The sequence below is a fragment of the Lissotriton helveticus genome, chromosome 9 (assembly GCF_964261635.1).
Source record: "Lissotriton helveticus chromosome 9, aLisHel1.1, whole genome shotgun sequence".
In the NCBI taxonomy this organism is placed as follows: Eukaryota; Metazoa; Chordata; class Amphibia; order Caudata; family Salamandridae; genus Lissotriton; species Lissotriton helveticus.
This window is the reverse complement of record NC_136070.1, coordinates 51678148-51695841: the sequence shown is the minus strand read 5'-3', so window position 1 is coordinate 51695841 and position 17694 is coordinate 51678148. Positions and strand designations below refer to the sequence as shown.

Below are 17694 nucleotides of genomic sequence, written 5' to 3'. Positions count from 1 at the left end.
GGCATGACCTACTAGTGCATGGGGGGGTCAGATGGTCGGGCAACTATGCTGGCCTGTGGCGGTAAGGTCATGATTGGTGGGCATCTTTTACGGTCCTTAGTAGGCATCACCATTGTCAAATTAGGACCGCTGGGGGTGACAGATGGACTCTCATTGAACTCCAGGGGCAGTCACAGCTGGTAGGCTGGAAGGGTGAAGGGGGAGGGGAAGTTCCGCTTCCGGTAGGCTTTTGGGCCAACCCTCACACACATGCAATGGCGCAAGAAAACTGGGCAGCACAGCCCCTTATGGAGATAATGTTGAGGGCGTAGGGAGTGCCCGGGGTGAGATAACCTACTGATGAACTGAACCTCCTGTGTAAGGTCACTCCATACGGAGAGTGGGACCTAGCATGGTCTTGGACCAGTCATTGACTTTGCCGTAGGCTCAAACAGGGATACGCAGGAAGAGAATGTTGTTGATGACTTCGCTTATGACAGGAATGGCTATGTATTTGAAACATGTTAAGGATAGCCAAATGATGTGCTGTACACATCAATGTAATGGACTGGACTTTTGCGTATTTTGTAAATGGTATTAACCTTTTCCATGCGTCGGACGAACGCCGGCCGTCTGACATCACGGTGGGCGTGTGCGTCGGATGGCAGAGGCCGTCCGAACTGTGCACGCGTCATTTTTTTCCGCACCGCTCGGCGAAGCGGTTAATATGAAAATGTATGTTTTGTTATTGTTATGAATAAAATACGGCCGGGGTTTTAAGACCCTTAACCCAAGCCATGGTGTGTTGTCTCCATTGAAGCCTTGGGGGAAAGTGGAGGAGGATCTGTGTCTGTCCTAGGGGGCCCAAAGGATGAGGTAAAGGGGGGTTGTCTGTGCAGAGCAGTGGGACTCGGCAGTACCTGGTCATATACATGTAGTACAGAGTCTCACCCTGCAGGGAGGTTTGTGTGGGAGATCTCTGTGCACACAGGCAGTGCTGCATGTCTCTCCTTTGCTGCAGAGACAGCTCCCTCATCCTCTGCTCCTGCATGCAGTGCAGGGTATCACCCTGCAGCGAGCTCTGTGTGTGTGTGATCTCTGTGCACAGAGGCAGCACTGCACAGACAGCGTCTTATCCTCTGCTCCTGCATGCAGTGCAGGGTATCACTCTGCAGGGAGCTCTGTGTCTTAGTATCTCTGTGCACAGATGCAATGCTGCATGTCTCTCCTCTGCTTCACAGACAGCGCTCTTATCCTCTGCTCCTGCAGGTCTGTGAGGGTGACCTTTGTGCACAGAGGCGGTGCTACACATCTCTCCCCTGCAGCACAGGCTGCACTTGGCCTCTGCTCCTGCATGCAATGCAGGGTCTCCCTCTACAGTAGGCTCTTTGTCTGTGTTGGTAATCTCTGTGCACAGAGGCAGTGCTGCATGTCTCCCTCTGTTGCACAGAAAGCTCTATCATCCTTTGCAACTGCATGCAGTGCAGGGTCTACCTCTGCAGTGAGGTCTGTGTGGGTAGTCTCTGTGCACAGAGGCAATACTACAAGTCTCTCCCCTGCTGCACAGACTGCTCTTGGCCTCTGCTCCTGCTTGCAGTGCAGGGTCTCCCTCTGCAGTGAGGTCTGTGTGGGTGATTTCTGTGCACAGAGGCAGTGCTGCATGTCTCCCTGTGCTGCACAGACAGCTCTGTCATCCTCAGCTCCTGCGTGCAGTGCAGGGTCTCCCTCGCCAGCAAGCTCTGTGTCTGTGTGGGTTATCTCTGTGCACAGAGGCAGCACTGCATGTCTCTACTCTGCTGCACAGACAGCGCACTCAGCCTCTGCTCCTGCATGCAGTGCGGGGTCTCACCCTGCAGTGCAGTCTATGTGAGTAACCTCTGTACACAGAGGCAGCGCTGCATGTCTCTCCTCTGCTGCGTAGACAGCTCTCTCAGCCTCTTCTGTTGCATGCAGTGCAGGGTCTCACCCTTCAGCGAGCCCTGTGCATGTGTGTGTAATCTCTGTGCACAGAAGCGGTGCTGCACATCTCTCCTCCACTGCACAGACAGCCCTCTCATCCTCTGCTCCTGCATGCAGTGCGGGGTCTCCCTTTGCAGTGAGCTCTGTGTCTGTGTGATCTCTGTGCACAGAGGCAGCACTGCACGTCTCTCTTCCACTGCACAGATAACCCTCTAATCCTCTGCTGCTGCATGCAGTGCGGGGTCTCCCTCTGCAGTGAGGTCTGTGAGGGTAATCTCTGTACACAGAGGCAGTGCTGCACGTCTCTCCTCCTCTGCACCTGCATGCAGTGCACGGTCTCACCCTGCAGCGAGCTCTGTGTCTGAGTGATCTCTGTGCACAGAGGCAGCTCTGCCCAGACAGCCCTCTCCTCCTCTGCACCTGCGTGCAGTGCAGGATCTCACCCTGCAGCCAGCTCTGTGTGTGGGAGATCTCTGTGCACAGAGGCGGTGCGGCATTTCTCCTCCTCTGCTCCTGGATGCAGTGCACGGTCTCACCCTGCAGTGAGCTCTGTGTCTGTGTGATCTCTGTGCACAGAGGCAGTGCAGCATGTCTCTTCTCCTCTGCACAGACAGCCCTCTCCTCCTCTGCCCCTGCGTGCAGCGCGGGGTCTCACCCTGCAGCCAGCTCTGTGTCTGTGCTATCTCTGTGCACGGAGGCAGCACTGCACGTCTCTCAGCCTCTGCTCCTGCGTGCAGTGCGGGGTCTCACCCTGCAGCCAGCTCCCTGTGTCTGAGTGGCTGCTCTCGGCGTGCCTGCCTCCCCGCCCCTCCTCGCTCTCCCCGAGCCCTGCTGCTGATTGCCTGCTCGGGCGGCTCTCCACTCCTCTCCCTCCCACCCTCTCCCTCTCTCGCAGGACTGGCTCTGGCCGCAGCACTTCCGGGATCCGTCATCCCATTCTCCCGCCGCCGATCAGCCCCACGAAGTGAAGCCGTGCTATAAGCCAGACGGCAGCCAACCTGCCAACACTCTCTGACACTCCGTCATCCGGGAGGCAGACAGGCAGCGACAGCCCGGGCCCGGCACCGCCGCACTTTACGCACTCCCGGGGGAGGGAGGGGCGAGCGCAGGGGGCGCCCCGGGCTGCCCAACAGAAAGAAAGTCCCCCCAAAAGGGCACCCGAGCGGAGGGGGCGGACACCCGGCGGACGGGCAGAGCTGGACTCTGCGCCCCTCCATCGCCACCCTGACACCCCGGGCTGGCTTGATTGACAGCTGGCGTGGCACCGAGCCATGCGAGCCCACGGCCAGGGCGCACGGGGGCTGCTGCTGCTGACGGCGCCGCTCTGACCTTCGCCTTCAGGAGAAGGGACGATATATACATTTAATTTGTGAGCCCTTCTTGATCACCTGGGGCAGCAAGAAAGGAGAAAAGGAAACAAGGAACCAAGAAGGAGCCGCGAAACACACAATCAGCAAAGAAACCCCAACTCTGGACGGGAAACGCGCCCTGGGCTTTTCGGCTGCTTCATTTTCGTTTTATTTTCCCTGTTTTGGGATTTCTCGGTTACTTTTTCTGGCCGCCTTGGAGAGCATGAGAAGGTTGTGAGTGGATTTTTGGGGGAACAGACCAGACACGCCCCCCTCCCCCCCCGTCTTTACTTTTGGTCGCCAGGATTCTACCTCTGAAAGCACTTTTTCTTGCACTGGACTGGAGGACGCGGGGACCCGGAGTTTATTGGAGCGCAGGCTAATGGCGCAGAGGGTAGGTGGACTCTTCCCCCCCCCACCCCATACAGGGTTAGTTTCCTAGATTAATCCTTGGGGGGTGGGGGTGGGGGGCTTCTGGATAAGGGTGGGCTGCAGGCGCTGAGGGTTGACAGTCTTGGAAAGGATGCGCAAAGAGAGGTCACTGGAAGAGGTGCCCTGTGGCTGCCCATACAATCTTTGGTCCACCCTGTCCGTGCCTCCTACGCTGTCTCTTGCTGTGCACGTCTGTGTGCACAGAGAGCACCCTGCTGCTGTGTGCGCCAGCGAGGGTGCCGTGTTTACATGCCTGGAGTCTCTCCCTTGCCTCTTCTGTTCTTATCACATGGACAGATTCCTTCAGCGCTGAGCCAGGACACGAAAGAGACGCCAAGGAGATTGATTCACCCTCTCTACGCCCCCCTGCCCCCCCCCCCCCCCCCCCCCGTGTCCTAGCACTCTGCACACAGAGACAGCCAGACCTAATATTTCTGTTTACAGGAGGAGGTTCCTACAGGCATTGAAAGGGACCCTCTCCGGACCCTCTCTTCTCTCCACTGTCCGGGCTCTCTGCACCTCCAGACCTCGCCCGGAGGGGTGGAGGGCCCACCCCGTGACTGCCTGCCTTGAGACTGCCTGTCACTTCCTGGCGTTCTCTGTGCCTGCTGCCTGTGCACACACAGTGTTCCTCTCTGCCTGGGCGCCTGTCACAGACTCTGTGACTTCTGGGACAGTGGGCGCAGCGTCTGCTGTGAAGGGAGTGCAGTGGTGACCCTGTGGCTGTCTGCTGAGCTTTCATTCGTCGATGGCAGCTCCCTGTGCACACACAAGCGTTATTCCTCTTTCTCTGTGCGCCTGTCACAGACGCTGCTACTCCTGGGGCAGTGGGGCGCGGCGTCTGCACTGAAGGGGGTGCAGTGGTGACCCCGAGGCTGCCTGCTGTTCCACTCGCATGTGCACTCTCACCCTGGCTGCCTGTAGCTTTCACTCTTCCTTTAGCCCTCCTCCCTGTAAACAAGGAGGCATTTCCATGTGCACACGGATATTCCCCATTCTCTAGGCGCTAGCCCCAGCTTCAGCCACTCCTGAGATACGAGGCTCAGCCTTTCCACTGAAGGGAGTGCAGTTATGACCCAGTGGCTGTCTGTCCTGGTTTCACTCGTGAACGCCCCCTCCCCCCATCTGTCTGTGACTTCCTATCCTGTGTGCTGCCTGTGAGCACACAGGCATTCCTCACTCTCTAGCTGCCTGTCACTCCTGTGAGAGCAGGGTAGATCCCTTCCACAGAGGGGAGTGCTACGCTGACACTGTGGCTGTCTGTCCTGGTTCCACGCGTGGACGACCCCTCCCCCCATCTGTCTGTGACTTCCTATCCTGTGTGCCTGCTGCCTGTGCACACACAGGCATTCCTCACTCTCTAGCTGCCTGTCACTCCTTTGAGAGCAGGGCAGATCCCTTCCACAGACGGGAGTGCTGCGCTGACCCAGTGGCTGTCTGTCGTGCTTCCACTCGTGGGCGACCCCTCCCCCCATCTGCCTGTGACTTCCTATCCTGTGTGCCTGCTGCCTGTGCACACGCAGGCATTCCTCACTCTCTAGCTGCCTGTCGCTCCCGAGAGAGCAGGGCAGATCCCTTCCACAGCGCTGAGCCTGTGGCTTCCAGCCGGGGGTCTTCCTCTTCCCAGCTCTCTTCCCCGGCTCTGTGAGTGAGTGCGTCTCTCTCTCTACCCTCTCCCAGCTCTGTGTGCACACACACAGCGCCTTCATTCTGCTGCTGCAGCCTCCCACAGCTACACCCGCTGCCGCCGCTGCTGCCTGGCTCTGCCCTTTTTCTCTGCCTCTCTTCCAAATTTGACAACAGGAATCTGGGAAAGAATTCTGCTCGTATTATGTTCCTGGTAACTTCCTTTTTTTTACCAACCTTTTTTCTCCTCATTTTGTCTGGGGATACCCACTCATCGTGATTTTTTTTCTCTTGTTTATTTCTGTTTTTTTATTTGTTTTTCTGATTCTCACTCTCTTCTACGCCCATCTTCTATTTAATTTCCTTTTTTCTCATTTTCAAGAATGAACGCCTTCGATTGCCGCTCGGTGCAACGTGTTGTTTTGTGTTTGCGTGTCCTGAGTGCCCTTTCTTGCGCTTTTCTGTTTGATATTTTTTTCTCCTCTGACTACCTCCGTGTATTTCTCCCCTCTCTCTGTCTCTTTCTTTTTGTTCACAGTACGATGAGTTACCCCACTACGGGATGGACGGAGTGGGGGTGCCTACGTCGATGTACGGGGACCCCCACGCCCCCCGGCCGATCCCGCCGGTTCACCACCTCAACCACGGACCCCCGCTTCACGCCAGCCAGCACTACGGGGCCCACGCCCCCCACCCCAATGTCATGCCGAGCAGCATGGGGTCCGCTGTCAACGACGCGCTGAAGCGGGACAAAGACTCCATCTATGGGTAGGTGTGCGCGTATCCATAATCGATCCGTATCGATAATCGATCCGTTTTCGTGTGGTGTCCCCTCCTCCCACCCACATATATGTAGATAGGGGATATACTGGCATTTATAGGGCGGGACCAGGGCTCATCAACCCGAGATCACACAGAACAGATGTTAGCTCAAGATCACACTGGGCGGAGAGAGAGAGCCGTGTCCACCCAAGATCACACGAGCTGTCGGAGTCGCGCTCGGTGTGTAACGCATAAAAACACTCTTACATTTAAAAATATAACATCCTGCTTTTGGTTCAGTGCTCCAGCCTCCAAGGAGCGCTTTGTTTACATTGTGGGAGTATTTAAAGTGGAGGGCGCGTGGGGTTCAAATGTTCCCATAATCAGAGTAAATGTTACACAAATGGATAATAACCTTACATCACATAAGTGCCTGGGAGACAGATCTCATGCCAGGGCGCAGGCGGGGCGTAATTACAATACATTAATAAAATAACTCTCTCCAATCTAACAAACGTACTAACGGGTGAGCGTTGCTCACTAATTCCACAGCAACGATTTGGAGTGTCCCCAGAACCGGGCATGGGAATAGAGAAAAAAAAGAATACTATTTTAAGGCACGAAGAGCGTTGCTTGTGTGCAATATTTGGGGAGCTATAAAACAGGAATATAAAAGGGAAGAATAAAATGTTTTTTTTTCGCCAGGGACTGCTGTCAGCCTTTTAAAAAGTGTTTTTTTCTTCTTTAGTTTTAATATAGACTGGGGTGTATTCTGGGCAGCTCCGGGTAAAACTTCAATCGGTGGCACAGAATTGGGCCCCTAATTATTCTATTTAGGGCCCCAGTTCAGACACCCCTGCTATCCTCAGCGCTTCACTTTGGTTCGAGAATCGGAGAATTGACACTTTCAGTGCAGTGGTTGCAAAGAGGCACAGTTTATATATCTAGCTATATAAGAGAACTGAAATGGATTAATATAATGTAATATAATATAATAGTTCCTCTGCGAACATATATTCCCAGGCTCACACGTGCGCTGCGGCGTGGACGCAGAAAGGCGCTGGTGTAAAACATGTAAAACACGTAAGATAGCATCGGCAGTTATTTTTACACGGTAAACGTCTAGGGGAAGGTATCCGAGATCTGGCTGGCAGCTGGGAAAAGTAACGGCGCGTTTCAGGACTGTTATCCCGAATAAAAAAAATAAAAACAACACGGCAGGCTCTATCCCCGCCGCTGTAGAAAGGGCCAGGTTTTCCTCAGTCAGAGCAGTATTTTAAACGAGATTTTCATGGAGCTTCAAGCTCCTAAAATGGAAAATATTGGCGACTATGCGCGCAGACACGCATATAAGTATGAAAACATGCGCGTGCCTGGATATGTATGATGTAATGTTCTATTCTCTGTTCTGAAGCGTGGTCCATCCGCATGCGAGGGCAAATAGAAAGATGTGTTTAGCTCACATGTGTGAGCATGACCCCGCACATGTATGTACTGCGCGCCCACAAACATGTAATAACCGTATGATTATAAATATCTGAAAATTGGGTCATTTTTTCTGCTCGGGTGTTTATTTATATGCTCACAAAATATGTGTGTGAATATATTGTAAGGAACACATATATATTGTGCGTATAGGTGCATGCTGGCTACTCACCTCTGTGTAAATGTGATTACACGCATGCGCGCGGTTGTATTTATATATAATATATATTTGCACTACATGAACAAAATATGCATATATAATGTCATGCATGTATAGCATAACATAAGTATTTATAGCAGAGCGTGTTTACAAAGCGCGTGTTTATCCGTGGGTTTCTTGGCGCTAATAGAAGTTGAGCATATGTATATGAGCGCCCGTATGCATATCGATGTCTACATGCATGTCTGTAACTATGGACACTGTTGCACACGTATGTGTATTACTGCACACATAGTGACTATTATGTATTTTCTTCGAGGACGCACACATACAGTTGTGCGTGTGTTGTTTATGCATGTTCGTAGTTATGTATAGTCAGGCATATTTGCATAGACGCACTGAGGAACACGCATTTCATATGTACAGCAGCTTTTTTGAGCTGGGGTGGGGGGCTCCGAGAGCGGGGGGACACGGCTCCTGTTCCCCGCAGAGTGCAGAAGGGTGAACCCGAAAGCCTCGGTGCGTGCCCGGGTTTCACGGGCCATGCGTGTAGCTGTGCTGTTCGCCACTGCCGGCAAGAGACAGACAGACAGACGCGCTGTGCGGCTCTTGCATGTGTAGACATGGGGGTGCCTGCGGGGTTTCAATGTGCTGTCCCCCCCCCCCCCCAGACCTTGGCCCAGGGCAGCGCGTGCTCACCAATGCATGTGTCCCTCCACGTGTGACTCCTGATTTTAACATGCTCTCTTCTCCCCCCGCAGCCACCCGCTCTTCCCCCTTCTCGCCCTGGTCTTTGAGAAGTGCGAGCTGGCCACCTGCACCCCCCGGGAGCCCGGCGTGGCCGGGGGCGACGTCTGCTCCTCCGACTCTTTCAACGAGGACATCGCAGTGTTCGCCAAACAGGTCTCCGCCTTTTATCCGCCTTTGCCCCTTCACCCACCCGAAATACCAGCACACTGGCCCGGCCCGGCAGGGCACCCTGGCTGGCTGCAAACAGCCGCTGCATGGTTACTTCACGCTGTTGTGTTCAGTCCTCGTGCACTTGGCTGTAGCGCCTGGCAGGCGGCTTCAGTGCGCTTGTATGTATGGAGGGAGTACCTGTATAATGTGCACTTGGAGACATTCATGGCTGTTGTAATATACATATATCTGCAGGCAGTACGTGTGTCTACATCTCTATGAATCAACACGTGTGCTTACACCAACCCACTTTCTATAAATCTGTTATATATTAATTTATATAAATGTACATATCTGTGCGTGTATATCAGTAAATAGATATTCACTGGCAACAGACGCCGGTCATATTTTAACGATTACATAATATTCTACAAACCTATATGTATATTGTACTTCGATATTACTGTTTAAAAAAATCTCTGTTGCGTTATGAAAAAAAGTAGCATATTTCTGTGCGCCTGTCAGTGCGTGGGGTGTATTCAATGAAAAAAAGGCATCTTTCTGTTCACAAATAAACTGGGTAATCATTTTGATTTATTTATATTATCTAGCTATCTATAATATATATAATGTATGTATATATGTGTATGCTTGTGTGTGTGTGTATATATATATATATGTGTATATATATATTTGTGTGTACTTGTGTGTGTGTGTATATATATATATATATATATATTCCCTATGATTATATATATATAATATATATATATATTCCCTATGATTCTTTCACAGTTCGAGAGTGAGGTGACTGAGAAGGGCCACTTTGTGACCCGTGCAATAAATTGTATTTTTGGGGCTGGGTAATGAGCCAACAGGATATATTATACCCCTGAAGCCCTGCGGTCTCGCCCCCTCCCCAGCTCAGAAGTAAACTGTCCCCAGGCATTTTTTTTTCTTTTTTGAATGCATTGTTTTCTACCTCTGACCTCACGTTTACCCTTTTTTGTAGGTCCGCGCAGAAAAACCACTTTTTTCCTCAAACCCAGAACTGGACAATTTGGTAAGAATCACAAAATATGTTTCTATTTTCGATTGGGCCTCTGCTTGCACCCCACAAATCATTGCATATCAAATCGCGAATTTAAGGGTTTCAGTTTCGAGCCTTTCCACCTCTGCGCTTCGGGCAGCGTTAGAGCGGTTTGTGTATGTATTTGGGGGTCCGGTGGATTCTGTGCATACAGGAGGGTGTATGTACCCCCAACCGCAGACCATGACCTGGGGTGGGAGTCTGCACGAAAGCAGCACCTAGTAACACCCCCTTTTTCGTAAACGCTTTTAAAATTGCAGCCCTGTTTCGGAATGGGTTGTAATTCGCATCCTTTACGTTCGGGATCTTTTCGGGGTGGGGGGGGGGGGATCTGCGAAGGGCTCCGAAAGGGCTTGGGTTGATCTTAAAACTAAAATAAATGTGGGGGTCTGGCCCCTGGGGTAATTACTCATATGACCTGACAGGGGGGCGTTTGAGGCTGCTTGGGGTGCAGGGGAGGGGGCGGCCGGACTGCTGGTTGAGCACAGCTTTTAAACCCCCCCCTTACCACTTCTTGCAGATGATCCAGGCCATCCAAGTGCTGAGGTTTCACCTCCTGGAGCTGGAGAAGGTATGGGGGTGAGGGCTGGGGGAGGGGGCGGCGAGGGGGGTCCCAGTTCCTACATGGACTTCTGCTGCGTTAAAGTGCGTAAAAGTTGTGCGAAAGTGGCCACTTCTGGACCGACAGCTCCGAGTCTGGGGTCCCCCCCCCACACACCTCTCACAGTTCGTGTTCTAATTCTCTGCCCACCCCCGCCCACAGCACCCCCTCCCTCCCCTCCAGCCGGGCCATGTACTGAGATGAAAAGCTCTGACCCCTCCGAGCCCCCGTGGCCTTTAAATCCGGCGGCCCCCGAGCCCGTGTCCCGCTAATGCCGCTTTAGTAAATGTTTCCTTGGCTCCTAACCCCCAACTTTAAGCAAATAAGTACCCGGGCAGAGGGGCGGCTCGGCTGCCGAGGCTCGGGGCGGGCAGATGGCTGCAGCACAGGCTGCGCCGCCCCGTGGGAGCTGCACGGACCCGGCGTCCAGAAATAGAGGCGCCCCGCGCCCAGAATGACAGGGTAACTGGGCCCAGAAATACAGGCTAACCGTGACCCGGACTGCAGGCTAACATAGGCTACCCGCGACCGAAATACAGGCTAACCGTGACCAGGAATACAGGCAAACCGTAACCAGGAATACAGACTAACGCAGGCTAACCTTGCACCGAAATACAGGCGCCGATGTGCTTCACATTACAGGCTAACACTTCTCAGAAATACAGGCGCCCATGTGCCCAAAGTGCAGGCTAACCGTGCCCAGAAATGCAGGCTCTCTGTGTCTTGAAATACAGGCTAAGCGTGACGAGAAACACAGGCTTCCATTTGCCTAAGTACAGGCTAACAGTGCCCACACTACAGGCAGTCTGCGTACAGCATCCCCGGCTCCCCATGTTGGTCTGTACAGGCCGACAGAAATACAGACTCTGTCCAAAAATACGGGTGCCCCGTGCACAGAATTAAAGGCTATCCGTGTCCAGCAGCACAGGGTGCAGGTGTAAGGACCCCGCGTTCACGTGCACAGGCGGGGCCTGCCAGGTAATAGTGATGCTCCGTGCCCACCTCAGAGCCCCTCTACATGGGTTCCAGAGAGGGCCAAGGGCGCCACCTTTGGGCCCTTTACAGGCTGTGGAGAAGTGGCAGGCAATCTCCACAGGCAGCTCACACAGGCTGTGCACACCAGAGAGAGGGCATGTACCAGCCCCAGAGAGGTGTCCCGGAAGTGAACGTACAGGCAGGAGACTGATACTGCTCCAGCTGCAGTGAGGTTCTGAAGTGAAAGTACAGGCATCTGGCAGGGCCTGCTCCAGAGAGGTCAAGGTATTGACTCCCGGAAGTGAACACAGAGGCAGCAGACAGGTCCTGCATGACTCCAGAGAGGTCAAGGTATTGACTCCCGGAAGTGAACGTGAACGTGCAGACAGCAGACATGTCATGCATGAACTCCAGAGAGGTCAAGGTATTGACTCCCGGAAGTGAACATAGAGGCAGCAGACAGGTCCTGGATAACTCCAGATAGGCCAAAGTATTGACTCCCGGAAGTGAACATAGAGGCAGCAGACAGGTCCTGGATAACTCCAGAGAGGTCAAGGTATTGACTCCCGGAAGTGAACATAGAGGCAGCAGACAGGTCCTGGATAACTCCAGAGAGGTCAAGGTGCTGACTCCCGGAAGTGAACGTAGAGGCAGCAGACAGGTCCTGGATAACTCCAGAGAGGTCAAGGTACTGACTCCCGGAAGTGAACATAGAGGCAGCAGACAGGTCCTGGATAACTCCAGATAGGCCGAAGTATTGACTCCCGAAGTGAACATAGAGGCAGCAGACAGGTTCTGGATAACTCCAGAGAGGTCAAGGTACTGACTCCCGGAAGTGAACGTAGAGGCAGCAGACAGGTCCTGGATAACTCCAGAGAGGTCAAGGTACTGACTCCCGGAAGTGAACATAGAGGCTGCAGACAGGGCCTGCATCAGCTCCAGAGAGGTCAAGGTACTGACTCCCGGAAGTGAACACAGAGTCAACAGACAGGTTCTTTACCAGTTCCTCAAAGGCCTAGGTGCCGGTGTCCCACGTTTGTTGTTTGAAATATAAAATACAGCATCATCTGGATTCAGTGGTCCCCAGGCCTCTGGGCCCCAGTGTCACTGCAGCTTCTGCACCAATGGAAGCTACGCCCCTGCTCTTCCTCTCACAGCCTGCCTTGACCTACATTTCACAGCAGGCGGGGCGCGCTTCCCCTCTCACAGACGGCCGTGCACTACCTCTCACAGCCGGTCGCTCCCTAACTCTCACAACTGAACTGACCCTCTTCGCCCTCTCACAGCCGGCCCTCCTCTGCCTCTCACAGCAATCCATCCTCTGCCCCTCACAGACGGCCGTGCACTACCTCTCACAGCCGGTCGCTCCCTAACTCTCACAGCTGCCCCTCCTCTGCCTCTCACAGCCGGTCGTGCTCGGCCCCTGACACCCAGTGTTCCTTGCATTTCTGCCCTTGGTCCTTTTTTTGTTCCGCCCTCCCCTGGAGAGTAACAATCCCCGCGGCCGCATGCCCTGTTGTTTCCCCGCTCTCGGCTTTTATGCGCCTTAAATACGTACTTTCTTTAAAGAAAATCGAATGCTTCCTCGCATTTCTTTCTCCGATTTCTTTGTTTCTTTGCTTTTTCCCCCTTTCTCACTTTCTTTTCTGTCTCCCGTTCTTGTTTTTTTTCTCCTCTCCATTTCCCCTTCTATTCAATTTCTCTTTCTTTCCCCTTCCCTCTTTCAGCTGTTCCCTTTTGTTCTTATTTTTATTTATTTTTCATTCGCCTTGTTTCTCTCCTTTTCTTACTTCAATCTAGCCGCCATCTCTTATTAAACCGTCTCATTGCTCCAACCTCCTCCCTCCAGGTCCACGAGTTGTGTGACAACTTTTGCCACCGATACATCAGCTGCTTGAAAGGGAAAATGCCCATCGACCTGGTGATTGACGAGCGGGAAGGCAGCTCCAAGTCCGACCACGAGGAGCTGTCGGGGTCCTCCACCAACCTGGCAGACCACGTAAGTGATGGATTTAGGGCCTGTTTACGGCCCCTTGTTTACCGCCGTAAATCGCAGCCGCTGACAGTTTCATCTGCATGCCGCTTCCCCCCGCGTTCGCTTTCTCTTGTTTTCTGTTTTTTGGAGCCCGGCGTGTTTACACCAGTCTTGTGTGCGGGATTCGGGGTGCGCAAAAGCGCGCACGAATCGCTTAGGGCCACTAACATGGGTCTCAAAGTTTTGCGGTTTGCATTTATTTAGTTTTTTCCTAGAATTATCCTGCGAGGGAGGGAGGGGGGCCTGGCGCAGCAGCCTTTGTGCAATTAGGGTGACATAAGTACTGCTCCATAAAAGTGCTCAGTGGCAGCGCGTGACACCGTGCCAAAAGCGCCTCGAGCGCCTCCCGCTACAAGATCTTAACCTTTCATGGAATGATAATTAGCAATGCATTGTGGGAAGCGGGAGCAGCATGGCGGCTCCCCCTAGGTGAGTCGGTGTCTCCTAGAAGCGGGGAGCGCTCCTGAGGTTCCGGGGCGCGTTCGCGGAGCTCCGCGGAAACGCGCCCGGTTCTGGGAGTCTGTGATTTTTTTGGTCCGGGGTTTGGCCCGGACGGTTCTCTCGGTTTGCGAACCGCCTTGATTGTGATCTTGTTAAACTATAAAATAACAAAACACAGATATCTCTCTGGAGGTCGGAGCTATTGTGTGCGTGTGTCTCTGTGAACCGAGACGCTGCTGATCAGCGGTTATTTATTCGAGAAACGCTCCCAGCGGCTTAGGGATTTGCACGTTTTGACTCAATTGAATGCTTGAAGGGAATGTAACAGTTTTTTTTCCCGCAGTTGCAATATTAATGTACTGCAATAGTTGTGAGGGTTTAGCGGAGGTGTAAATTTTCCAATTAAATTGATGAAAGCGCACAAGTGCTCCCTGCGTGCGCGCGGTGGGTGGATACTGAAATCTAGCAAAATGCGCCTTTCACGTGCTAGTTACACGTGCAGCACCGAACGTTATACATAATCATGTGTATTCCGAATTTAATCTGGTTTTAAAAACAACAACTCTAGTTTGCGTGGCATGGGCTTTAAAGTAACCCACTTACATTTTGTTGTAAAATTTCCATTATGACTTTGATCTTGAGTATCTCTTGGGGAAATGTACCTTTTTTAATATTTACTGTATGTTTTTGTGAACACGTTCAGTGCAGATGGAAATGTGTTAGAAGCAGGAAAATATGTTTGAAATTATTGTTTTATTGAAGGATATGTATTGAAGGCAATTATTTTTATGATACAAATAGTGGTTTTTATAGAGCACAGCACGTAGAGAACGGGGTCGTGTTTCTTATATTGTAACATACGTTTTTAATAGTCCTCAAGCCGATGGTAGTTGCTGTGTGTAAAAAAAAAAAAATACTAGTGTATATTTTACAAAAAAAGATAAAGTGACATAAGATAAAATAGCATTTTTAAGTACACTTCTACAACTAGCAATTTTATTTTATTTTTAAAAGCAAAATGCTCCTCGTTTTCCAAGGCTGCATATTTCTTAGTACTGTATACTAGCAGCAGAGCCGGCTAATGTTTGCGCCGGGGAGATTAGGTAGAAAAGCTTGTGTCGAGGCAGGGCAGATGGCAAATGCTCAAGCCAATTTGCTGTGCCCTCTTGTAAAATTTAAATTCAAGTACAATAATAGGGCAGGGTTGCATGGGGCTAGCTGTTCGATAATTTGGCCACTATTATCCGGCTCCCCAGACTGTGGCCCGCTCCCTTCGCAGCAGCCTTTCCAACGCCCTCCAAAATACTGCCATAAATATGAGACCCCATTAATCCTGGTCGTGTTTGGGTTTCTCACCTCATTGCCTATAGCAATTTAAAGCTTTTTGTTTCAAGGGCACTGGAGCTAAATCCTTTTAGGGGATCCCCCCTGCTATTTGTTTTGAAAGGAAGCCATAGTGTGTGCAGCCAGGACTCCAACTGGGGGACCAGGAGTCGCAGCACACATTTTATATTTATGTGCCGCGATATGGGAATCTCGACACAGTGCTTGTTTTTGTCCCAGTTTTAAAAAAAAATTGGGCGTTTTGGGGCCTGCTTGTCACTGATCACATTTGTGTGCTGGCTATGTGTGTTGCAAAGGTTGGGAGAAATCATGTGTCATCCATGTGCTGAACCCCTGGGTGTTGATATCACAAAGGAAACACATTTTGAACAGAACAGGACATTCAGCAACATGAGTGCTTTTGTCAACATGCAAATGTAGCCAATTTAGGACCCCTGGCACATTTTTTTCCCCATTTGCTTTGATATGCATATTTAATATGTTGCCTGGGGCCTGAAGCTCATTTGGCAAAACTTGATGTAGGCCGGATGAGAGAGAACTTGTGTCTTGTTGTGTTACGGGGGTTGTGTAGCGCACTCTACAGATAGAACAGTCTCAGGGCGTGGAATTCTGCTCATGGGATTCCTTCAAAGAATCCCCAAAATTGCTGGGGATAGCTGTAAAAGAAGGATTTGAGTTCCCATACGCATCTATAGACAAAATTTCCATTAGTACCCCCCCCAGTTGGGCCGCTCTTGTGCGCCGTTGAGTTTTGCTTCTCCGTTGTGTTTGCGCGGGGAGCGGTGGAGGCACGACAGCTGATTGGGCTGTGAATAATGACAGCTAAAAAGACATATACTTTAATGTGTTGTGTGCTGGGGTATTCCCTTGTGCAGGTGACAGTTTGGTGACAGAAGGCTGACACCCCAAAACACATACGCCGCTTCCCTTATTAAACGGTGTCAAACTATATCAAGCGACTGCCTGGGTGAGCGGGAGGGATGGGCCCCGGGATATTCAATGGTAAGAATAGAATTTTGGGTTTCGTAAGAAGAAAATGTATCTGGAGGTTCAACCACGGATTGGATATGCACAACAAGTTTTTGGGCAATGTCTTTGAAGGCCCTTAGCCTACAATTTAGTGGACTTTTAGAATGCTTCCACCCCACATCATGCATTGGGACATTTCTGAAAGTAGGCTGGGTTTTTGCTGTACTGTTTACACCTCAAGTAATAACACCAGATAAAGATTTCAGAATTGGCAATTTCCTACATTTTGTGGATTTATGCTATTGAGCTGGGTTTGTGTGCATAGATTGGACTATAACCTTATTGTCGACAGTAACCATATTATTGACAAAGTACATTGGCCAAGCTACAAACTGAATTCTATCTTGGTTCTCAAATAAGAGGTTTTCTTATTACCCAACTAAGATGTACCAATTTTATCACTTTCATATTGTAGGCGGATGGGTTGGGTTGTAAACGCAGGTCTGTTTGGCGGCCACACAACCCGCGAAGCCATCTCACATGTGCCACCTAAGCGTGTCTGTCACTGGTGAGCCTAGTTTTCCGTTCTGTTTCTATAAAGTAGCGCTTTGTTGATGAGTTGGCTACAATGCTGCTCTCGATGAGTTAGTAACGCAGTTTATTTATTTTTATTCTCAGAGCTAGGTGGGCCTCACTGGTTTTCGGCACTGTAAATAACAGCATTTTGCTACTACCTGTTTAAGGGGGTCTCCTCGTATTCCCCTTGGGAGGCCCCATTGAGTGTCAAACTAGCGACCTGTTTGTTGCGTATGGATATCCGCAGCCGTTGCATTAAGCTGCTGCAGCATGTTATTTATATAGTTACTTATTTAGGAGTTTTGTGTAGCACCACACACCACCAGGGTCACCTCAGAGTGCTCAAAGAAAACTAACAGATTAAGAAAGAAAAGATGGAAATTAGGGGTTCAGATAGTTATGGGCAATGGTGGTAGAACCAGCATTCACCGGCCACTCCACTTGGTGAGGTAGATAGATGTCTGGTCAATGGCTCTGTTGAGTAATTCAGTTTTTCAAAAGTTTGCTGATGTACCGGTGTTTAGAAACGAAGGGAAGGACTTTCCTGAAACAATCTTAAAAAACACCAACAGGCCGAAACATCATGCCCCATTGCAGCTGCACTAAGCACCACGGGTCCCTCTGTATGTAGTGTTGTCGCTTTACAGTACATTGGACTGAGCTGCCCATTTGTGTCCAATATATCTACTCCAGTCTTCCAGAACCAGGGATCTGCTTTGCAGGAAAAACTATATTTTTATGCATTAAATTTTTAGTGTGGAGAAGTATTTGGTTTTCTGTTTCTCACGAATTATAGTTGCAGTGTTGAACTCATAATGAACATACCGTTTTTTGCAAAAGAGTGTTGCGTAAAAGGGTTAGCACGCCTAAAGTATATTATAATTACATAATATAATTGCATGGAGTTGTTCACAGTTTTATTGCTATTTTTAATAATGATTCACCCTTTTGTCCATTGCATTGCAAAGTTGTACGCTTCCCCGGAGTTTATTCCAAATGTGTCCTTTTCTG

At 50.9% G+C, this 17694-nt stretch overlaps 1 protein-coding gene across 8 annotated transcripts in view; it reads left to right on the top strand.

Annotated features, from left to right (window-relative positions):
- The first annotated feature begins 2902 nt into the window (after positions 1–2902).
- MEIS2 (Meis homeobox 2) overlaps positions 2903–17694 on the top strand; it is a 318037-nt gene continuing 303245 nt past the window's right edge. For 3 of the 8 annotated variants that reach the window (XM_078659434.1, XM_078659431.1, XM_078659435.1), the window contains exons 1-6: positions 3520–3681; positions 5884–6113; positions 8514–8655; positions 9665–9715; positions 10263–10313; positions 13168–13317. In XM_078659434.1, the coding sequence (XP_078515560.1) occupies positions 3670–3681; positions 5884–6113; positions 8514–8655; positions 9665–9715; positions 10263–10313; positions 13168–13317 (636 nt within the window). In that variant the 5' untranslated portion in view covers positions 3520–3669. Of the gene's footprint in view, positions 3682–5251; positions 5560–5883; positions 6114–8513; positions 8656–9664; positions 9716–10262; positions 10314–13167; positions 13318–17694 lie in introns of those variants that run through there. The other 5 variants (XM_078659433.1, XM_078659436.1, XM_078659432.1 and 2 more) reach the window with 4 other exon arrangements.